At 49.2% G+C, this 25045-nt stretch overlaps 1 protein-coding gene across 1 annotated transcript; it reads right to left on the bottom strand.

The window, feature by feature from the left end:
• Positions 1-1769: 1769 nt before the first annotated feature.
• LOC146021375 (zymogen granule membrane protein 16-like) lies at positions 1770-6613 on the bottom strand. Its single transcript, XM_083155159.1, has 3 exons — positions 6267-6613; positions 5848-5980; positions 1770-2252 (listed from the first exon to the last, which is right to left on the bottom strand). The coding sequence occupies exons 1-3, from the start codon at positions 6307-6309 to the stop codon at positions 1931-1933; spliced, it is 498 nt and encodes a 165-aa protein (XP_083011285.1). The 5' UTR covers positions 6310-6613; the 3' UTR covers positions 1770-1930.
• Positions 6614-25045: the final 18432 nt, after the last annotated feature.

Here is a 25045-nt window from a genome sequence, read left to right as displayed (position 1 = left end):
AGGGACCCCTTTATTGGGAGGGTCCCCACTCCCTCAGGGCCCCTGGCCTGGCTGGTCGGTAGGGTTAATGTTTTGGCCGCGGCTGTGACATTACCCTGCTGGCTGGTTTGGCCTGGGGCTGGTTCTTAAAATATGGGGGACCCCTAGTCATTTTGTCCCCCGTGTTTTGGGAACCAGCCCCAGCCCTGGAGCCTGGGGCTGATTGTAAAAAATCGGGGAACCCCTATTTGCGGGGTTTCCTATTTTTTTTTTACCAGCCCCGGCTCTTTCAGCCTGGTGCTGGTTACGGCTGTGGGGGGGACCCCACGCTGTTTTTTGTATTTATTTAATTTTTTTTTCTATTTTTTTTTTACAGACTGCAGCCTGCACGGATCTGACTGATATGATGGATCTGACTGATCTGTGCAGACTGCCTGTACGAATTCGTATTAACGGCCGTATATACAGCCGCTAATACGAATGGATACACCATCGGAGGGTTACAAAGCAGTCGTAAATTTGCATATGGCTGAAACAGCCGTATGCAGTCGTATTCATTTGTATTAAGAATACTGTATTCGTGTTCTTAGTAAATTTCCCCCTAAGTGTGTATTAGTGTACTCCACTGTCAAGTATGTGCATTTTGGGTGTGTAAATGTAATAGTCACATGCCCCGTATACAATGTCCATTGTGTTTTATTTTTCTTTTTGATTTTGCTTATATAAGCAAAATAGATATCGAATTGAAAGCAAACAAATTCCATTTCAATTCGATCCCGACGCGGCATCAAAATTGAATAGAAAAACAGACTGGTAAGAGCAACCTTACTTATGCATGCACCTTCCACATCTATCGATGGTCGGCGACCATCGATAGATGTGGGAGGTTCTCCCTGCCCTGCCCTGTTACTGTGTAACATCCATTCGCAGGCCCCCTGCGAGCGGGTAGCCCTTGCGAATGGGTGGCGGCATCCAACCATTCACAAGGCGGGGTTTGGTGGACTCAACCAGAATAACCCCCATGTGTACACCTCTTAAGACTTGAATGCATGGTGAGTGTTCAATCTTTAAAAAAACAGGCTGGTTATGCCATTTTAATGATTGCCACTTTGGTAATTGGTTGGCATATTCCCGCCCCATTGAATTTGTATGCAGCAAAGCAACTGGGCCTGCAGTAGCTATACCCTACAGCAAGGGGGTGCTGTAGCCCACTGACCTCCAGAGATAAGTCTGGTGTGTGTGTGTGTGTATGTATGTATGTATGTATGTATGTATGTATATATATATATATATATATATATATATATATATATCTGTCAGTTGGAAAAAGTCTCGTAAAAGCAAAATAACAGACAAGGGTTAAAGCTGCAGATTTTATTTTGGGGGTAGAATACACGGTGGCTGGGGAATGACAGAAGAACAGTCAGCGGTGGGGGACACGGTGTGGAGACACGCGGCACTGCCGCAGTTATACCAGATACGGGGGTTTATTCTAGTTCATTCTTTCTGACAAAATCCTTCTTAGATGGACAAAACCATGTGCACTGCAGGAGGGCAGATGTAACATGTGCAGAGAGAATTAGATTTGGGTGAGTTATTTTGTTTCTGTGCAGGGAAAATACTGACTGCATGATTTTACACTGCAATATAGATCTCACTTTGAAGAAAAACCCCACCCAAATCTAATTCTCTCTGCACAAGTTACATCTGCCCCACCCGCAGTGCACATGGTTTTGTCCATCTAAGAAGGATTTTGTCAGAAAGAATGGACTAGAATAACCCCCACGGTCAGGAAGTCCTGGGTAGGACGAGTGCCCCATCCTGAGAGTGTGAGATGGTTGCTAAAAATGTTCATTGGGAAGGTAGAGAAGTGTTGGCCTGCAGGAAAGATTCAGGTGAATGGCATGGGTGCAATGCTCTGCAGCACTAGGTGGTGCAATGCTCTGGTGGATTACTTGAGGCAGTGTACACAGTTGCTGGATGGATAGTCCCAGTGGAAGCCGATGGCATCAATGACAGACCCGGAGCTGCCACTCACGAACCGGAGTACAGTGTTGGGGTACAGGGGTGCGCCATTGAAACTGGTCCCGTAATCTTTCCCAATGATGAAATGGCGCCCTTTGTTTGTGACAAACATCAACTTCCTGACGTACGAGGAGTATTTTCCTGATACCTGGATGATAGACTCTCCTGGGTGCAGGAAGATCTCCTCCAGGTCCCCCAAGGATCCCCCTTGGTACTGTGACCATGATGTCCCATAGCGGACCTGCAGGCTGTGGAGAGATGAGATCCTTGTTAGACCCAGACATGTCGCTGTAGTGGGCACAGGGGCTGCTATTGGGTTCAGAGGTTAGGGTGCCCACCTCCAGGCAATGCCTCCCCTGGACCTTGCTGGACATGGTTTGGTAGTCATACAGCACCCAGAAAGGGGACTTGCCACTAGCCAAAAATATTCATTACAGTGTAGTTTATAAACTGCCCCTTTCTACCAGCCTCACAGCTAGGCCCATCAAACACGTTCCAAGAGAAGGGAATGGACTAGGAGAGGTAAGTAGCAATGGCACTGTGGGGCATAATATGAACTGAGCACTACAATGTGGTATAATGTAAAGTAGGGCACAGAAATGTGAGCTTGGACACTACAATGTGGCATAATGTAAAGTAGGGCGCTACAATGTGACCTGGGACACTACTATGTGACATAATGTGATCTGTGACACTACAGTGTGGCATAATGTGAGCTGCGGCACTACAGTGTGGCATAATGTGAGCTGCGGCACTACAATGTGGGATGATGTGATATGTGGCACTACAGTGTGGCATTTTGGGCCAGATGTACTAAGCTTAAAAAGTGATAAAATGGAGAGTGATAAACCACCAGCCAATCAGCTCCTAACTTCCATGTCATAGACTGTTTAAAAAAATGACAGGTAGGGGCTGATTGGCAGGTGGTTTATCACTCTCCATTTTATCACTTTTCAAGGCTTAGTACATCTGCCCCAATGTGAGCTGTGGCACTACATTGTGACATAATGTGAGCTGGGGCACTACAATGTGGCATAATGTGAGCTGGGCCACTACATTGTGGCATACTGTAAGCTGGGGCACTACAATGTGGCATAATGTGAGCTGTGGCAGTACAGTGTGGCATAATGTGAGCTTGAGCACTACTAAATCGTGGCATAATGTGAGCTGGGGCACTACACTATGGTATAATGTGCGGTGGGGCATTACAATATGGTATAATGTGTGGTGGGGCACTACACTATGGTATAATGTGAGCTGGGGCACTACACTATGGTATAATGTGAGCTGGGGCACTACAATATGGTATAATGTGTGGTGGGGCACTACACTATGGTATAATGTGAGCTGGGGCACTACACTATGGTATAATGTGAGCTGGGGCTCTACACTATGGTATAATGTGAGCTGGGGCACTACACTATGGTATAATGTGAGCTGGGGCACTACACTATGGTATAATGTGAGCTGGGGCACTACACTATGGTATAATGTGAGCTGGGGCACTACACTATGGTATAATGTGAGCTGGGGCACTACACTATGGTATATTGTGAGCTGGGGCACTACAATATGGTATAATGTGTGGTGGGGCACTACACTATGGTATAATGTGAGCCGGGGCACTACACTATGGTATAATGTGAGTTGGGGCACTACAATTTGGTATAATGTGTGGTGTGGCACTACAATTTGGTATAATGTGTGGTGGGGCACTACACTATGGAATAATGTGAGCTGGGGCACTACAATACGGTATAATGTGTGGTGGGGCACTACAATGAGACATTCCTCCGGATGTAATAGAAGCCGAGTTAGATCTGATTTTGTGAAATGTCTGATTTTTACGCAAAAGTTGGCCATTTTCAAGTCGAACAATGTACAGCGTTCCAAGTTCACTAAAACTTGGATGCTTTCAGCTCTGAATATGTGCGGCCGGTTGGCACCAGGTGTTTTCACCATGTTAAACATAATGTAAAGGGAGCTGAGTGTGTAACTCGGACACAAAGAGGTTGATAAAGTCAGGCATAGGTTTGTTGGGGAGAGTTAGAAGCAGAAATGCTGAAATTAACTTAGTAACAAATGACAGCACATTGGTAATTAATAAACGTGTGTACAATTATTTCTAACCTTAAAAATGCTAAATATAGTTTGATTTGTCAAAATAGCTAATTTACTGTACATGTGATTTTTTTTTTCATTTTCTTCCCCGTTAAATTCATCTTATGCATGTCACCATGTTAATCAGATGCACATGCAGCTTCTGCTGATTAAAGGTGGAGGACAAAAACCTCCCGTTCTTATTTTTGCATAAAAATCTGACATTTCACAAAATCTGACCTAACTCGGCTCCTATTACATCCTGACCGTAGTGTTTGCTTTGGCACAACAATGTGTCATAACGAACTGGGACATTACAGTGTGGCATATTGTGAACTGGGGGCACTACAATGTGTCATAACGTGAACTGGGGCATTACAATATGACATAATGTGAACTGGGGCGTTATGATGTTGCCTATTGTGAACAGGAGCACTACAGTGTGGCATACTGTGAGCTGGGGCACTACAGTGTGGCATACTGTGAACAGGAGCACTACAATGTGGCATAGTGTGAGCTGGGGCACTACAATGTGGCATAGCGTGAGCTGTGGCACTCTAATGTGCTATAATGTGAACTGCAAGCACTACAATGTGGCATACTGTGAGCTGGGGCACTATAATGTGGCATACTGTGAGCTGGGGCACTACAATGTGGCATAATGCGAGCTAGGGCACTACAATGTGGCATTCTGTGAGCTGGGGCACTACAATGTGGCATAATGTGAGCTGGGGCACTACAATGTGGCATAATGCGAGCTAGGGCACTACAATGTGGCATACTGTGAACTGGGGCAATACAATGTTACATAATGTGAAAAAGAAGCATTACAATGTGGCATAATGTGAACTGGGGCATTATAATGTTGCCTATTGTGAACATGAGCACTACAATGTGGCATAATGTGAGCTGGGGCACTACAATGTGGCATACTGTGAGCTGGGGCACTACAATGTGGCATACTGTGAGCTGGGGTACTACAATGTGGCATACTGTGAGCTGGGGCACTACAATGTGGCATACTGTGAGCTGGGGCACTACAATGTGGCATACTGTGAGCTGGGGTACTACAATGTGGCATACTGTGAACTGGGGCCATTACAATGTTACATCATGTGAACAAGAAGCATTACAATGTGGCATAATGTGAATTTGTGGCACTGAAATGTATAATATATAGCAGAGAGAGGTGTCTGTATAAGCATTGGGAGCCCTTCAGAATGCTGCTATGGGGCTGACAAAGTTTTATCTATGTCCCTGGTTAGACATTTACTAGATCCAGTCCCTAACTACTGACAGAACCTCCCCAGCATGCATAAAAAGGGGTTACTAAGAGGTTTCTGCATTTATAGTCTCACAGTCCTCCAGGTAGGCTCCATGCCCGAACCCAAAATGGCTGTGAGATCACTACTGAGAGTGATTGCTGAAAGGTTACTATAGGTTCATAACCATTTGCACTCTACTGTATGTTATCAAACAGCCCCTAAGAATGACAAATGTAACACGGTGCCAGAGAGTTGGCAATAGGCCATTGTACATACACATGAGAAACGTGTGTAGGGAAGAGAAGGGACACAATGGCACCTCTACTGAATGGTAAGCACCGCAGGCTGACTTACTAGCTCCATCACTTGCATTATCCTTTAATATCTGTATTAGACAAACAACAATGGGTTTGAAACCTGTGATATAGGAAATGCCGTAGGGACCGGATTCACATAATAGTCCTTTATAAAATCTCACCCAGTGATGTAGTTGCGGTTTGTACGAACTCTCAGAGCTGTGATTGGTCCATCCAGCTGGTTCCCGGACTGTGAGAAACGCTTTCCGCCGCCTCCGCCGTACTCTCCTGAGTAAGAGGAGCTACGCTGCTGGGCTGGGGGGAGACACAGAAGTGAGTACACAGCAGTCATTGTGGGGTCACGTATAACAGTAAGTGGCTGATCAGGAGAATTGTCAATTCTTCTAAAGAGGGCAAGTTATCTAGAACATTCTAATATAGATCACCCCCTGAGGGAATGAAATACATGACATGAGCAGGTGGAGTGAGCGCTGTTACTGACTACTCGCTCTCTGGCCTGAGAGCAATATGGCCGCCGGAGACCCTCTCTGGGCATCTGGGCTGATGAGGTGGCACACTGGGTATAAGGGGAACATCTCACCTGCCGCGATGCAGACCACACTGAGAAGGATCCAGAGCTTCATTCTGTGGAAACATGCAGATGGTTACATATCTGCAGAGCATTGCGCCTCTCAAAATAAGGTTGTACAGAGGGACAAGAAATATTCCTGAGGTGACAGAACATTCCCCAGCTCCAGCAATGCCCGTGAGATGCCACATATGTTATATGACACCATGATAACCTGGCATGCATCAACACCTAGCATGCCCGCTGCCATGCCCGCACAGAGCAATATACTGTATAATACCAGACGCTATAGGTCACAGGTGAGACAGTGTCATGTCCATGTGTAATCCCCAAGTATTATATGGTATCACAGGACAGTATATATTTACCTGGGAGGTAACAGCAGTATATGGTATCACAGGACAGTACATATTTACCTGGGAAGTAACCGCAGCATATGGTATCACAGGACAGTACATATTTACCTGGGAGGTAACAGCAGTATATGGTATCACAGGACAGTACATATTTACCTGGGAGGTAACAGCAGTATATGGTATCACAGGACAGTACATATTTACCTGGGAAGTAACAGCAGCATATGGTATCACAGCACAGTATACAATAGCTGTGCACAATAAGACAAGGGGCACTCCCTGCAGACTATTGCACCCGCTCTTACCTGACTGAGTACCGGGTCTCTGGGATGAGCTCACAATCCTTGGCTCTATAAATACGACTACAGGTGGGTATATGGCAGGGGACCCACCCACTGGGCAAACAGAAGGGACGGAGGCAGGACAGCTGGGGGCCAGGAGGGTGGGGCAGATAAGACGGATCATCCAAGGTTATGGGCAACTCTCTCCTGCTCACCACTAGCTCCCATTCTTATCAGTGTTTGTTTGGTCTAAATATAGCAGAGAATGAGTGAAGCGTAAGCTCTGCTGCCAAGAGTTAGTAAAGCTGGATGATAATATACTGAAGAGACATCGGTCCAGCATGTGGCAATCTCTCTCTTTTCTGCGTCAGGAAACCTGTGATTCCCCCCAATCCCCACAGAGCGGCCGGGGGGGGGGGGGGTATATACCACACATCTAAAGATTATCTGTGCCCCCAAATCTAGTTGGGCCCATCCTTCAGTGCGGCAGTCCGGCCCTGGGGGGCAGTTACCTAGTATGAGGTATGGAATCCTGGGCCCCGGTACAACAACTTCCGGGGGCCCCCATGGACATAGCTCCCCACACACTCTGCGGACCCATTGTTACACCACTGCACCCATTACATATTTTACCACATGCCATAATGATCATTACATATTATGCCACACACCGTAGTGGGCAGTACACATTATGCCATACACCATAATCCCTATTACATATTATACCACATGCCATAATGTCCATTACACGTTATTTCACAAACCGTAATGCTCATTGCATATTAGGGGGTTAACATGCTCGTTGCCATGGGATTAACCTGCTCTGTCAGGGGTTAACATGCTTGTTGCCATGGATTTACATGCTCTGCCATGGGTTAACATGCTCATTACCATGGATTTATATGCTTTCCAGGGGTTAACATGCTTGTTGTCATGGAGTTACAGTACATGCTCTGCCAGGGGTTACATGCTGACTTCCAGAGTCGGATCTCAGCCCCAGCAGCATGCAGGGAGGCAGCAGACACAGAGCAACCAGCCACCCACCTTCCACCTTGGAACACAGTGACCTGAACATGGGAGGGGAACCAGGTCTGGGACTGCTGGGCTGGAGACATGGCACTGGCACCTGCTGCTGCTGGTGGTAGCGGTTGGGGTGGGGAGTAGGGTGGGCTGGATTCTGCAGAGTGGGTGGTACTCCCGCGGGAGGTGGCCTCTCTCTGACCCAGTTCCTCCCGGCACCCAGGGACTACCTACTAAGTATCCTCCTGTCGCCGAGCCACGGTAAACTCCCAAGTTACGCCCTGGAGTCGGAGAGTGGACCTCTGTGATGCTGCTGCCCCCACGCCGGCCCATGTCCGCACTCCCAATGCCGCTGCTGAACAGCTGACTCAGACCCAGCGTACTCACCACCAAATAAAAGGAAAAAAAACTGTGTCCAGACCAGGGCCCCCCTGACGGGCCCGGGTAAACCGTACCTGCTCCCCCCCTCTCGGCACCCCTGCATATAGGAGGTTATTCTGGTAGATTTCCCAAGATCCGAATTCGCAGCTTTGCGAGTCAACCAGATCCTGCCTTGAGAATGGTGGTACGCCGGCCCATCATTCCTATGGCGCGTACGTCCCCATGGCATGTGAATGGATGATTTACCTAAACATCCATTAGCAGCCTGCGGAGGAACACCCACATCATTCAATGGTCTCCGATAGTGTGGGGTTGGAATGTGGGGAAACAGCTTTGTGATGTAGTGTGGGGCAGACTCCTCCCTCATATACCCCGGCCACCATCACAAAGATCAGCTGTTATCAGGAAGCTGCCCTACAATCACGTATATTACTACATATAACCAGTGGTCGAAGTGGAAATTTTGAAGTGGGGGTATGGAAATTTTGAAGTGGGGGTATGGAAAAGTAAAGAGTGAATATAGTGCGCACCTTCGGACACCCCCCTGTCCATCAACGTCCCCTGCCAGACTGCCCCGTTGTACAGGGGTATTACAAAAGCACAATATGTGCTGCTGAGTGATCAGAGAGCATCCTGAGGGGGAAAAAAAAACTTTTTTTTTTATCTTCAGATTAAAGTGGGGGTATGCCATACCCCCGTATACCGCCCCACTTCGACCACTGCATATAACTATATATGTGATAAGTAACGGTGCGGTGAGAGGCGGATGTTCCAAACATGGGGCAACATTCAGTAGGGATCACGGTACTTGTTTCCTAGTACGGTGCCCACTTTCTGTACGTACGGTACCGTAGTGAAATTGCATCACATCGCATGCTGTGTTATAGTGACATGCGATGCGTGCGATGCGACGTGATTTCAGTAACACTCCCATTCCCGCTCACTGTCTCCCGCTCCCTGGCTCACTGTTAATCCCGCCCCCTGTCACTTCCTCACACAAATCACTCTGAGGTGATTTTGTGAGAGGAGTGGAAGTGTATTTGAGAGCTGGTGAATTATAGTTGGTGAATTTTTCAATTTTCCTGAAATGGCTGCTTCGCTGAATTTGTTTTCATTGGCGCAGACGGAGGCAGAGGCAATTGATTTTTTTCAGCGCCATCATCTATTGCCGGTGACGGCAAATGGCGCCAATGGACACGTTATGCCGCTGAGTGTCAAGGAAGGTATGTGGCGGTGCCATGTCAAGGTTTGTCGCCTAAAGGTGAGCCTTAGAGCGACACACTTTTTCCCTGGGTGCCGCTTACCCTTCCTAACCTTGGTGAGGTTCATATACTCTTGGTCGCAGGAGCTGACATCCATAGACTACTGGCAGCAACAGCTGGATATGTAAAAAAAACAGCTGTACTCTACAACAAGTGTATTCGGGATGTTTGCTCGATGGTCCTCATGGCACAGCCACAGCGCTGTATCGGTGGACCAGACCGCATAGTGGAGGTGGACGAAAGCTTATTCGTGAGGAGAAAAAGCGATGTAGGCCGGATGTTACCCCAGCAGTGGGTGTTTGGGGGAATATGCAGGGAAACAGGGCAGTGTTTCCTGACGATGGTGCCCACCCGCGATGGCAGCACGTTGATGGCGGCTATCACCGACAACGTAGAGCCTGGATCTACAATATACACAGACTGCTGGAGGGCGTACAGCACAGATCAGCTGCGATTGGCTGGATATGAGCACGCCCAGGTGAACCACAGATACAATTTAATCGACCCATCAACAGGGGTCCATACACAGAACATCGAAAGAATGTGGGGCGCACGCAAATGGCGCAATAAACGCCATCGGGGTACCGCAAGACACATGCTCCAATCATACCTTGAGGAGTTCATGTGGCAAAAAACATTGGGTGGGGATGACCCTTTTCAGCGCATCCTGACGCCCTGACACTATTCCCTAAGGACAATTACATTTTTTGTTTACTGATTACATGTTCTTAAATAATCATTTGTTTGTATTACCAGTTATTTTATGGTCTATGAGTTACTTAAGTAAATTTATAGTTCTTAGTCAACACATGTCGTCATTACTGTGTCAGTTGCATGATTTTGCAGGGGTGAATGTGTTCATAAAACACCACCACTATCCACGCCACCCCTCGCGTGGTGAGCGCAGCGAGCCCTGCGAGGGGGGCGGAACGAGTCCTCCGAACTTTTCTTACCCCCACTATCCACATCGGCATGGAGTTGATTTTATATAGTGCAGCGAGCCACCGAGCCTGAAGCGTGGTGAGTGCAGCGTGGCTAGCGCAGCGAGGGGACACGGAATACATGTAAAGTAATCCGCGTCCGCTCGCGACACTTCGGTCTCGGTGGCTCGCTGCGCTTGCCACACTATATAAAATCAACTCCACGCCGACGTGGATAGTGGGAGTATGAAAAGGTCGGAGGACGCGTTCTGCCGCCGCTCGCCATGCTTCGGGGTGGCGTGCAATGTTCCCTCTAATTTTACAAAGGCTGTGTGCGGCAAAAGATTTTGTTTGTGCAACTTTGGAAGGAAATTTTAATTTTTGTGCGTCATTTATATATAACTGGAAAATGACGTTCAGAATGTGTTAACTTTACTTCAAAATGGTATTAAACATTTAAAACACAGCCCACAATGTAGTTAATGGGTGAAACACACAATAATTGAGTCCACAACTGCAAAAAGGGACCACTGCTGCTTTGTGCGCACTGTTGTAATGTCTGTGCGCACGCTCGTCGAGTTGTGTGCGCGCGCACGAGCGCACAGCTTAGAGGGAACACTGGTGGCGTGGATACTGGGGGTGATGCAAAACATCAGCATAGGTGCTTACAATTGTAAGCACCCATCACATGTAATACTATGCACAAATCACATCTCATTGCATCACATGTCATAGTAAGCGCCCATCACATCTCATGGCATGGGTGCTTATACAATGAAATATCGCATCGCATTTGGTGCTATGCGATATTTCATTGTATAAGCATTCCTGTGCACTTAACATGGACATCGCATGCAATACGATTTTCCTACGCAGAATAGCCCACTAAGCTATTTGCTTAGTGGGCGTCGTGCTAGAAAACAAGTACCGGAATCACATATGATAAACTGCACCTAAGCACATACACCCCCTGCTCGCATCCCACCCCCTGACGCATCCCACCCACTGTCTGCACACCACCCCCTGCCTGCATACCACCTCCTGCCTGCACACCACCCCCTGCCTGCACACCACCTCCTGCCTGCATACCACCTCTGCCTGCACACCACCCCCTGCCTGCATACCACCACCTGCCTGTACATCACCTCCTGCCTGCACACCACCTCCTGCCTGCACACCACCCCCTGCCTGCACACCACCTCCTGCCTGCATACCACCTCTGCCTGCACACCACCCCCTGCCTGCATACCACCCCCTGCCTGCACACCACCTCCTGCCTGCACACCACCCCTGCCTGCACACCACCCCCTGCCTGCACATCACCTCCTGCCTGCACATCACCTCCTGCCTGTATACCACCCCCTGCCTGCACACCACCTCCTGCCTGCATACCACCTCTGCCTGCACACCACCCCCTGCCTGCATACCACCACCTGCCTGTACACCACCTCCTGCCTGCACACCACCCCCTGCCTGCACATCACCTCCTGCCTGCACACCACCCCCTGCCTGCATACCACCCCCTGCCTGCACACCACCTCCTGCCTGCACACCACCCCTGCCTGCACACCACCCCCTGCCTGCACATCACCTCCTGCCTGCACATCACCTCCTGCCTGCACACCACCCCCTGCCTGCACACCACCTCCTGCCTACACACTACCCCCTGCCTGCATACCACCTCCTGCCTGCACACCACCTCCTGCCTGCACACCACCTCCTGCCTGCACACCACCCCCTGCCTGCATACCACCTCCTGCCTGCATACCACCTCCTGCCTGCACATCACCTCCTGCCTGCATACCACCTCCTGCCTGCATACCACCTTCTGCCTGCATACCACCTTCTGCCTGCATACCACCTCCTGCCTGCATACCACCTCCTGCCTGCATACCACCTCCTGCCTGCACACCACCCCCTGACTGCACACCACCTCCTGCCTGCATACCACCTCCTGCCTGCATACCACCTCCTGCCTGCATACCACCTTCTGCCTGCATACCACCTCCTGCCTGCATACCACCTCCTGCCTGCATACCACCCCTGCCTGCATACCCCCTCCTGCATGCACACCACCCCCTGTCTGCACACCACCTCCTGCCTGCACACCACCCCCTGCTTGCATACCACCCCTGCCTGCATACCCCCTCCTGCATGCACACCACCCCCTGTCTGCACACCACCCCCTGTCTGCACACCACCTCCTGCCTGCATACCACCCCCTGCTTCCTGCATACCACCCCCTGCCTGCATAACACCTCCTGCCTGCACACCACCCACTGCCTGCACACCACCCCCTGCTTCCTGCATACCACCTACTTCCTGCATACCACCCCCTGCCTGCATATCACCCCCTGACTGCATACCACCCCCTGCTTCCTGCATACCACGTCCTTCCAGCATACCCCCTCCTGCCCGTCACCTGGGGGCAGCAGCAGTTTCAGTTTATTTAAGTGTATTGTACCAGTATAATACAGAGATAGTGCGATGCCTCGCACGAGCATTACTAGGACACAGTGGGCGAGATTCAGCAAGCTGAAAATGCGGTAAAAACCCAGTTTTCGGGGTTTTTACCGCATTTTCATATGCAGCAAAGCCCCATTGCTGGGGCTTCGCTGCGGGGGGTTACGCCAGTTCCTATTTGGCGTAACCCCATGGAAGCCTATGGGCTTCCCTTCGCGCCCCCCGCAGCCCCGCGCGCCCCCCGCCGATCTGTGCCACACCCCCCTCACCTGTGTCCGGGCAGCCTCCTGCTGTGCTGCCCGGACCAGTGATCTCCTCCTGCCTGCACCACTTCTGAGTGCAGGCAGGAGGAACCGGAGCCCTTACAGCTGTGTAAGGGTTCCGGCAGGGAGGGGGGGACCCGGTGCACATCGCCGGGCATCGCTTTTGCGTTAATAATAATCGCATATGTTACTGCATATGCGATTATTAACTATGCGAATGCCGGCGATGTGCACCGGGGATTATTAGTGAATCCCGCCCATTGAGTCAGAGACACAGAAGTGTGATTAGATGATCGCAGCATTCAGAGATTAGGCTGCCAGCCTGCCAGCTGTGTTTAACACCAGGGCTGGGCACCCATCAGTGCCACCTCACCCCATGCCCTGTATTACATGTGCACATAGATCCTCACAGCTGCCTTTCCAGGGTCCTTGTATGCCATGGCGTACAAGGAGAGGATGGTTCCCGTATGCAATCTCCACCTGGACCCCCTCATTCCTAGCATTTGATGATACAAATAATATTTTTCCTCATGAAGCCGCGCCCCTGTGCTGTGATTGGCCCACTCATCATTACACACTAGAGAAGGCTTGAAACCATCAGTAATTACCTTGCAAATGGTTTCACACCATCAAGGTTATCCGTCAATAGTACCATCGATTGATAACCCACCGATGGCCAACCCTAGCCTAGAGTGACAGGAACTGTTGGAGACTGCTATAACTACTGTGAATGAGAGGGCAGGGGGGCGGGGCCATCACCAGGAGCATAAAGGGGCAGCGATTGTGTCATTCTAGCCACGCCCCCCAGCCGCGCAATGCCAGTATTTCATGCATTGCTCTGCGGTGGCCAGGGCTAAAATAACTCGATTTGCGTAATTTGACCCACGGACCTCCCCGCCGAGGGGAAGGGGGGTTGCGGGAGCTCGACGGCTCCCCGGGAGGGTTGGCAGGGGCCATTCCGGCACAGTAGGCAACCCTGGTATTACCTGAATGTATCAGGTGATCGCGATCCCTCCAACATCGTGTACCATTGCTTTGGGTGCCTGAGCTGCCGCCATTCTGAGATGATGGTAGGCCATTGTGGACTATGGGCTACAGCCCGCACTGCCCTGGCACCCTGCTGAGCGCATCGCTTCTGCAGCTCTGTCCCTGGGGGTGATACATCCCACCATAGAATCACATAGTACAATGCGATCCTAGGTGGTAATATTTGGATGGGCCCCTATATATGATATATGGCATCTGGAACTGTATGTAGCAAGCGAGGTAGTGAGGTAGAAAAACAAATGGAAATAGTGTGGGTTGCACTAACAACAGCTACTGGCACGGGGTTGTCACTGCCCAATAAAACTAAAAAGAAAAATATATATAAGTGCCAGCGCTGGCTGAATAATTTGTTTGCAAGACGATGGTTGTAAAATTATATCGTTTTAATGACTAAACACACATATAAATATAAAACATAAATTATGAAAGATAAAAAAAGGGTTTCACAATGTGCAAATATTATAATTGATGGTATATAAAACATAAATTATGAAAGATAAAAAAAGGGTTTCACAATGTGCAAATATTATAATTGATGGTATTGGTATGAACTATTGACCTTGAATAAATAATCCAACTGGATAAAAAGTGAAAGATTGAGTTACCAGTCCACTGATGGAACGAAGCGAGCCCCGCGAGGGGACGCGGAATACATGTAAAGTAATACTCGTCCCCTCACTGCGCTCGCCACGCTTCGGGCTCGGTGGCATGCTGTGCTCGCACTATATAAAATCAACTCCACACCGACGTGGATAGTGGGGGTATGAAAAGGTTGGAGGACGCGTACCACTGCCCCTCGCGGGATCGCTGCGCTCGCCACGCTTCGGGTTGGCGTTGATAGTGGGGGTGGCGTGGGGGTGCATTTGACATTATAAGCACCCATTAGGGTGCTTATACAATTAAAAATCATATAGGGGCTCATACAATTTAAAATGGCATCGCATGCGGTAATAAGGCATGCGATGCCATACAACTTAATATCGTGGGCGCCGTGCTAGGAAGCAAGTACCCAGATTTTTTATTATTCCCCAGCAGCAGCAAAACCCCTTCCACTAATTAGAGATGATGCACACATGTGGAATCATACAATAATATATCATCTCTAATTAGTGGAAGGGGTATAAATTACACCCCCTTGAGATTGGTATTATCCATTTGCCCCTGAGGAAGCCAGAGTATACCGGGGAAACGCGCTGAGCCAATATTTACCACTAACTGGCATTGACCTATCCAATCCACCATCCATTGATATTTCCATCAACACTGCTGCTGCTGGGGAATAATAAAAAGATGTGTATTTTTTCCCTGCTGGACACCGCATTTGGGACGTCTGCATTGGTTGGTTCCTAATTATACAGCACCTTGAGTACAGCTGCTTACTGGATTCCAGCCCATTTGGGGAATCACAAACCTTCTATGAGGATACAAGCATGGGGGCTATTCTAGTTCACTCTTTCTGACAAAATCCTTCTTAGATGGACAAAACCATGTGCACTGCAGGTGGGGCAGATGTTACTTGTGCAGAGATAATTAGATTTGGGTGGGGTTTTAATTCAAAGTGAGATCTATATTGCAGTGTAAAAATAAAGCAGTCAGTATTTACCCTGCACAGAAACAAAATAACTCGCCCAAATGTAATTCTCTCTGCACATGTTACATCTGCCCCACCTGCAGTGCACATGGTTTTGTCCATCTAAGAAGGAGAGTCAGAAAGAGTGAACTAGAATAAGGCCCATTGTCTCCAGCAACTCTAATTATCGCAGCAACCTTCGTTCCATCAGTGGATTGGTAACTCAATCTTTCACTTTTTATCCAGTTGGATATTTATTCAAGGTCAATACCAATACCAGATATAATGCTAGCTAAATATATTTGCACACTGTGAAACCCTTTTTATTATTTTTCATAATTTATGTTTTATATTTATATGTGTGTTTAGTCATTAAAACGATATAATTTTACAACCATCGTCTTGTAAACAAATTATTCAGCCAGCGCTGGCACTTATATATTTATATCGGATTTCTTGCTGGATCCTCTGTCCTTCTGCCAGCACTTTGTATAATATATATATATATATATATATATATATATATATATATATATATATATATATATAGTAGATTTGCGGTGGGGCACTCGTGGCTATTCTCCATAAACTAGACAATCCAGCTAGTATGCAGCAACGTTTCAATTTATTTATTAAATTTTCGTCAGGTTACCTGACGAAAATTTGATAAATAAATTGAAACGTTGCTGCATACTAGCTGGCTAGTATGCATATAAACGTTGCTGCATACTAGCTGGCTAGTATGCATATATGCATATATCGACCTGGAGTGCCGTGTCCTATGTGAAAGAAGTCTATATATATATATATATATATATATTTTTTTTTTAAATTGACTGAGGCACTGAGGTACTGAGGCACTGAGCTGGGGATGTAAAGGAAACAGTATCTTCCATTGTAACAGGATTCACATGCGCCCTCAGACCCAAATGTAACAGATCAGTAAAGTACCAGCATTACTATGACGCGCCGCCGAGTATAAAACATTGAAATGCACAGAGAGATGAGCGAGGTGATGTCATACATTATTAATCCCGATATCCCAAATTAGCAACTTGGATAAAATATTGAAAGAATCGTTCTCTATGTGGGAGGAAGACTGTCAAATATATGTTCTGCCTGCTGAAATGTGCAGCACCGCTGCCCCCTAGTGGGTATATAGGGAACTCCCCGCTGCGTAAGATGTGAGGGCTGGTGTATTCATATTCCATTTACACACTGGGCCTGATTCTGAGTCGCACACACCGCCAATATCGGGCGCAGCGTATTTCTTGCAGCAGTCCTGATTCGGACATACACACAAGTGTATTCGCATATCAATTGTATCAACTTATTTATTACCAATTATTTATATAGCGCACACATATTCCGCAGCGCTGTACAGAGAATACATGAACATTCACACCGGTCCCTGCCCCTTTGGAGCTTACAATCTATATTCCCTACCACATGTACACACACACACACAGACACAGACATTCTAGGGTTCATTTTGTTGGGAGCCAAAAAACCTACCAGTATATTTTTGGATTGTGGCAGGAATCCGGAGTACCCGGAGGAAACCCATGCAAGTATGGGGAGGAAATACAAACTCCACACAGAGCCATGGAGGGAATCGCATACCTCCCAACTTCTAGGGAGACTGAGGCGGAACAGAGGGATGCGCGCCGTGGCCTAATTAAAGAGGGTGTGGCCTATACTCGTGGCTCCCACGTTTTGACACTATGGGGGCATGACCCAGAGGCTCTGTGAGCCTCTAGCCATGCCCCCTGGCTGCGGGAATAGACACTGTGCGTGCGCACAGCATTTATTCACTGCTACTCAGCAGCCGACAGGGGGGACTCCCAACAGCCCCCCTTACCGCGAGACACTGCCGGCCGTGGGAGGGACACGGGAATGTCTCCGAAAACCGGGACATTCCCGCGGTAATCGGGACTGTTGGGAGGTATGGAATTGAATCCATGACCTCAGTGCTGTGAGGCACTGGCAGTAATCCGAGTCTGACCTCACTTCTACCCTCTGATATCAATGGAGAAAACATCGCCCATTAACCATGAACCACCAATGTTTGCTAAGCATCGATGGTTGATGACCAGCTATAAAGCAGTTCTGATGCTGCCTACACCTGCGTCACACAACAACCACTGCGGTGCCTGCGTCTGTCACATTATTACGCTTTGGGTCCTAGCGCTATATAAACTATTATTATTCTGATTATTATGACATGTAGATGGTCACTAAACCCTCCTCCCACTGCGCTTCCATCTCTCCGATGTTCCCGAGTCTTGTGCATCCTGCCCCAATCCTCTGAAGACCTGTGGGTCCGGATTCTCACCACACAGCTGACACTTATCTCACCAGACTTTACCCTGTGACATCACACAATTAGTGGTAATCACCCTGTTAGTTGTACTGGGCTTAGCATGTACCAGCTCATTTACTGCTGTGTACAGTTCATTATCTCATCATTTGGGAGGATCCATTGTTTGTCCTGATAACAGAAAGCAGATGACCACACAGCAGTGACCACGTCTGTGTCCCATGGCTGCCGGCTGTCAGTAAATACGTGACATCTTACTTACACCGCCAGAACCCTATCTGAGTGACTCTGGGGCGCCTGAGTCTTATAATCCTCCTTCTTTTACCATAATTATTGATACATCTATTAATCACAGACCAGAGCGCCGACATATGGTGTAGCGCTGTTCGCGAAGGGGATCGTAGTGCAAAAAATGTACATCCACTGAAGTTACTGTTGGTGCTAGCCACACAGGGCCGGTAACAGAAATCTTGGGGCCCTGTACAATGATATTTCTGGGGCCCCCACCTAATCCCAAATCCACATAACCCTCTTCTGCATGAGCCTCATTTAACCTTTCGCTGCTCCAGATCCTGCTTTCAGGTGTGGACTTCTTTCGTTCTCAGTCCTGCTGGCCTGGCTCCTGCTTCCTGCTGGCTCCTGGCTGCTGCTTCCTGCTGGCTCCCGACTGCTGCTTCCTGCTGGCTCCTGGCTGCTGCTTCCTGCTGGCTCCTGGCTGCTGCTTCCTGCTGGCTCCGGGCTGCTGCCTCCTGCTGGGTCCCGACTGCTGCTTCCTGCTGGCTCCTGGACGCTGCTTCCTGCTGGCTCCTGGCTGCTGCTGGCTCCCGGATGCTGCTTCCTTCTGGCTTCCGGCTGCTGCTTCCTGCTGGCTCCTGGCTGCTGCTTCCTGCTGGCTCCTGGCTGCTGCTTCCTGCTGGCTCCTGGCTGCTGCTTCCTGCCGGCTCCTGGCTGCTGCTTCCTGCTGGCTCCCGGCTGCTGCTGGCCTGTCACTTCCCAAAAGAACGCCGGGCACTACCAGCAGGCAGGGCAGGTCATTCGCTAAGTATGGAACAGACAACAGCATTGTGCAGTAAAAGTACAGGAGCCAGAGACTGAGGCCACAGCGCAAGCGACAGGTACGGCTGTGCGCCTGTGGCCCCAGGCCGTGCGCTCACACAGAGTAGACGGCTCTGAGCGCCGAGTGGCAGGGCGCACACACAGTAGACGGCAGTGGCACACACAGTCAGACTCAGCCACACACAGATGGTGCACAGTAGACGACCGGGCCGCGAGCGTCACTGACAGGCCAGCTAGTACAGGCGGCGGCTGTGTTGGGGCATGGAAGCTCTTGAGCCCTTTAGATCACTGGGGCCCGTCACACTTGTCCCCCTTGACCCCCTGTCGGAGGACCTGTAGCCACATGAGCTTACAATCTAAGAGGAGTGGGGATCAATTGTTGCATATGGTAACCGAACCGCAAATCTCCTAAAGTTTGTACAATAGCACGGGAACCAACTGTCCCACTTTCTGCAGGAACGTCACATTTTTTGGGGACGTTCCTGCGTCCCGCCTGGGGCCAGCAGTGTCCCGCTGCGCGCATGTGCACAGCGTCTATTCCCGCAGCCAGAGGCGCTGGGGGTGTGGCTAGAAGCTCACAAAGCCTTGGGCCAAGCCCCACAGCGGCAGAACGGGGCGTGGCCTCACGGAAAGATGCCATTTGTAGGCCACACCTACTTCCGACAGGCTACGCCCCCAAATTTCAGGAGTCACTCAGTTACGCGAATAAACGCCTATAAACCATGCAGGGGGCCCACCCTGGCACGCCCCCTGCCTGTCACTCAGGATGTGACCGCCTCAGTGAAGGAAAAGTTTTCTGAAGACACTCACAGCCGGGCCTGCACCATGCCCATGTGCAGATCAGCCACCATCGGAAGAGGGACGGAAGTCAGACAGGTGTGAATCGGCCCCACCATCCTGATTGTAAATATGTAATACAGAATAAAATGCTCCGTCAGGGAATGTCGGGCACACAGCTATAAAACCTGGGCAACCTGAGGGGGCACAGCGATACGACAGATGTGGTTTGTCCTCTTGTGACATATTTTGCAGGGATGCGGCTAAACCCCTACAGACAGATGTCATTCCGTCCGCAGCTGATCGCATCCCCTCCAGCCTCTCCTGTAACCTCACAGTCAGATCATCTCTCGCACTCTTTCCCCCAGTTCATTGTCCTCGTCCCCCCCAGTTATTGGTTGATTGTTAGCGCTGGGCCTGACAAGCTCAAGGACGACTCGAGTATCTGGGTCAGAAGTTGTCCCATGGTTTATCCGTGAGAGTTATTCTGACGTCTAATTTCTGCATTTTTTATGATTTCGGTGGCAGTAATCCAGTGACAGAATTCAGCTTCGCTACTGGGGAATAGGGAAAGGGGAGGAGGGGGAGGGGGGGGGCACATTGCTCCTGAATCACAATAAAGAGCAGCTATGCTAATAATTCCCACCAGAGGCTAGGGATGGCCATCGACCATCGATGATTCGAAATCATCGATGGTTCATGGCCAATGTCGAATACTTTTGCCATCGATGGGGGAGAATCAGATGGTTTCTTTCCATCGATGGAACAGCAAAATGATGGTTTGCTTTTTTTTTTCAAAGTGCCGGGACACGGAGCATAGCTCCACCCCCCAAAAACACCTGCAAAGCCCCCCTGTGAAGCCCATGGGCCAATCGATCAAACACAATGGATGACCATCGATATGTAAAAATATCGATGGCCATCCATTGCATAGTTTAGCACTATTGATGGCCAGTTGCAGAATTGCCATCGATGGAAACCATCGATGGCAACGATGGCCATCCCTACCAGAGGCAGAGCAGACGTCAGGGGGGCCCTGTTATATAGGGCCCCATTACGTTTATGCACCTCCCACATCATTGTTATACAGAACAGATCCATAAATCCCTGTCCAATCGGCACTGTTTGCGTAAGACGGGTGTGGTCGCGCTCTGCAGTGGCCCAAGTGATATTGGGGCTTTTTACTATTTGTTCCCTGGAATCTTTACCGTGGAATGTTACGCCCCCGAGCGGCCAGCGCCTGTCAATCAACTTGCAAATGGCCAGCGATGGTTAGCCTCCGCTGACTCTGATCGCATGGACGGCTGGCACGTGCACACTGCATGGTCCTCCGATAATCACTTGGACTGTGAATTCGCAGCCCAGCAATCCGAGCTGAATCAGCCCCACTGTCTCCTCTCTCCTTCCCATCAGCAGGTCATTTCGAATGAAAATATTCCCATAAGCAGCAATGGTCTGTTTGATGTGTGATGCCGCAGGATGTATTGCCATTACTAGCAGTGAGGACAGGATAGATCTGCATGCTGGTGTGCTGTTCTTGTTTGCCTAAGCTGTGTTATTGCTGGGCCTGTACTGGGTGGGGAGTGGGGGTTGTTATTAATCAGCGAGAATACGTGACTTTATCTCTATTTAAGTTTCATTCAGCTCCAAGGCTGCAGACCTTGGTTGTGGGGTGCTTATGGTTGTGGTTTAGGTTTGAAGCATCATTTGGGAGTCACACCAGCATTAATCAGAAGGAAACTCTGCTCTGACTCTTGCGCAGCCTGCAATCCTATTTCCAGGTTCTCTCCCCTATTTACCTCAGCCATAGTTACACCATCTCCCCCATGACTCAGTTTCTACCTAAACCTTTATTTTGCCCTACATCCCACCTCTATCCCCACCTCCTAGCCTCTTGCACCTCCTCCTCTCTGCCCGCCTTTCTCCCATCCACCCCTCTGCTATCCTGCCCCTCCTCTCCTGTTACCCCAGTAGTATCCTGGATTTATCCCTCTGACACCGCTGCTACATTTGGGGTCCATGCTATGCGCCTCTTCCAACCTGTTCACCTGTGAGTAGATGTCATTTATCATCCCCCTGGAATTCCCTCTTCATATCTTCCCTCCAATATTTTAGGTGACTTTAACATCCATGTTTATATCCCCACAAAGTCCTGTGACTCTGAGCTCCGTACTCCCCTCATCGTTTGGTTTCTCCCAATGGACTTCTCCACCTTCACATGGGGGGTGGGAATCACTAGATCTGATTACTCCAACTCCCATTTCTCCTCTCTGACAACCACCTCCTTATCTGCTTCTCCATCTCCACCTCCGATGGCCGCCATCAGTAACCTTGAGGCTACTGACACCGTTCCTTGTCCTCTATACTCTGCACTTCTATTTCCTATTCTCTCTCTCCGGCCCTGAATAAGCTGCTTCCCTGTACAATACCTCTCTAACGCCTTACCCACACATTTCTCTACGCACTTTTATAGCTATATAGTATATACACCTACAGATGGAGCCGCACCCGCCAGCCGCCAAGCCCCGCCATCCGTCGGAAAGGGGGCGCACACGCACGAGACGCTCGCACGCCCCGTTCTGATGGAGCTCCCCATCGGTCTTCGGCGCTCCATGTCGGTCACCGCACCCCCGCACCCTCCCTATCCCTCCCTAACCCTGCCCGTCTCCCTGTAGGTCCCACCGCCCAGCCGCTGAGCAACTGGTACATGCGTGCGTGTGAGACGCTCGCGCGTCACAGTCTAATGGAGTCCCTCTCCGCCAGCGAGGACATTCTGGCGAGCGCTGGCAGTGAATGAGAAGAGTTCCATCTGTATATATCATATATAATGTACCCAGGCTAGATAATATCACTACGCGTCCATGTAGGCAGGCACTGTGCTGGCTCCTGGCTCTGGGTCACTGGTGAATATGTGCGACATCCTACACCATACCTCATTCACTATTCTGTTACTGTGTAGAAGTAGGACAATGATGGTCCTGGATACGCACACGACAGTCCTAGATGAGCCAATGACCGTCTTGGATCCATGTTTGAAAGTACTAGATGAACCAATGACAGTCTTGGATCAAAACATGACAGTACTAGATGAACCAATGACAGTCTTGGATCAGCACATGACAGTACTAGATGAACCAATGACAGTCTTGGATCAAAACATGACAGTACTAGATGAACCAATGACAGTCCTGGATCAAAACATGACAGTACTAGATGAACCAATGACATTCCTAGATCAGCATGGGACGGTACCAGATGAACCAATGACAGTTCTGGATCAGCACATGACAGAACGAGATGAACCAATGACATTCCTAGATCAGCATGGGACGGTACTAGATGAACCAATGACAGTTCTGGATCAGCACATGACGGTACTAGATGAACCAATAACAGTCCTGGATCAGCACATGACACTACTAAATGAACCAATGACAGTCTTGGATCAAAACATGACAGTACTAGATGAACCAATGACAGTCTTGGATCAGCACATGACAGTACGAGATGAACCAATGACATTCCTAGATCAGCATGGGACGGTACTAGATGAACCAATGACAGTTCTGGATCAGCACAAGACAGTACTGAATGAGCCAATGACAGTCCTGGATCCATATGTGACAGTACTAGATGAGCCAATGACAGTCCTAGATCAGACAATGACAATGCTGGATTATCCAATGACAGTTCTAGACTACCATCTTCTCCATTAACAATATAAGGTAATTCTTGGCAAAGTCAATGGGGTTTATTTACTAAAATGGGATATTGCTATGGGCAACCAATCAGAATCTACTTCTTATTTTATTTATTTACTTCTTATTTATTTAGCACCTACAGATGGAGCCCCTCTCATTCTTGCGCGGTTCTCACCAGAACATCCCTCTCCATCCCCGCTGGTGAGATGGAGAGGGACTCCATCAGACTGGGACACTCGTGCGTCTCACGCGCACACGCGTCCCAGTCTCTCGGTGGCTGGACCTTGCCTGTCTCTGCTTCAGGGAGACAGGCAGGGTTATGGGGGGTCGGGCGGCGATGGGAACTTGACGACGGGGAGGTGGCGGCGGGGTGCTCCATCGCCATGGGTCCCCCTGATAAAATGTGCTCTATCTGTGATATAACATCTTCTATACTATGCTTCACTGAGATGTGGCTAGATGACCTCATTGTCGACTCCTCGGTGACACTGCCGGGCTACAGTCTCCTCAGTGCTGACTGTGACAAGGAGCTCACCGGCAAAACCAAAGGAGGAGGTATCTGCTTATTCATAAATGAATGGTGGTGCATTGACGCAAGTGTGTATCTACCATAGATGCAAGGGGTGCAGCTGCTATGGGGCCCAGAGCCAAGGAGGGCACATCTTTAAGTAAAAAGTTTTAAAACTTTTGCTATGGGGCCTACTGATATCTATTTCCGCCCCTAAACTGGAGACGCTCATCATTAAATGCAATCCATTCTACTCCCCCCAGGAATTTGCCTCAATAGTCCTGGTCGGGGTGTATAAACCCTCCCCCCCCCCCCCCCCCAATAACTGGCCACCTGGATAACAGACACAAAAGATCATTGGGGCTGACCTCCATGCTGTCCAAGACAGATACCTAGCCAGGGTTCAGAAGCGTGCAGGAAAGATCTCGGCAGGCAAGCCGCACCCTGGACACAACCTGTTCGAAACCCTTCCATCAGGCAGATGCTACAAGTCCATCCCAGCAAAGACGACAAGAACTACTAAAAGCTTCTTCCCAATAGCTGTCCACCAACTGAACAATACTGAACGTGCCAATGTGCGATTGTTCTATATACGTGAAATGTACGTGATGTATGTTATGTTATGGCTTGGCAGCAACCCTCCCCCACTCAGTTTTCTCCATTAGATTGGTAATCTTCTCAGCAAGCCTTCTATATGACCTTAGTCAGTTTTCTGCATGTTCTCAGATTGTCTTCTCTATGAGCTTAGGCAGTTTTTATAGTCTTCTCTATGATCTTGGCCAGTCTTCTGGATGACCTCAGCCAGTCTTCTTTATGATCTCGGCCAGTCTTCTGCATGACCTCAGCCAGTCTTTTGTATGTTCTCG

This window comes from Crinia signifera, chromosome 7 (assembly GCF_055691185.1).
Source record: "Crinia signifera chromosome 7, ASM5569118v1, whole genome shotgun sequence".
Taxonomy (NCBI): Eukaryota; Metazoa; Chordata; class Amphibia; order Anura; family Myobatrachidae; genus Crinia; species Crinia signifera.
This window is presented reverse-complemented; position numbering and strand designations above follow the sequence as displayed.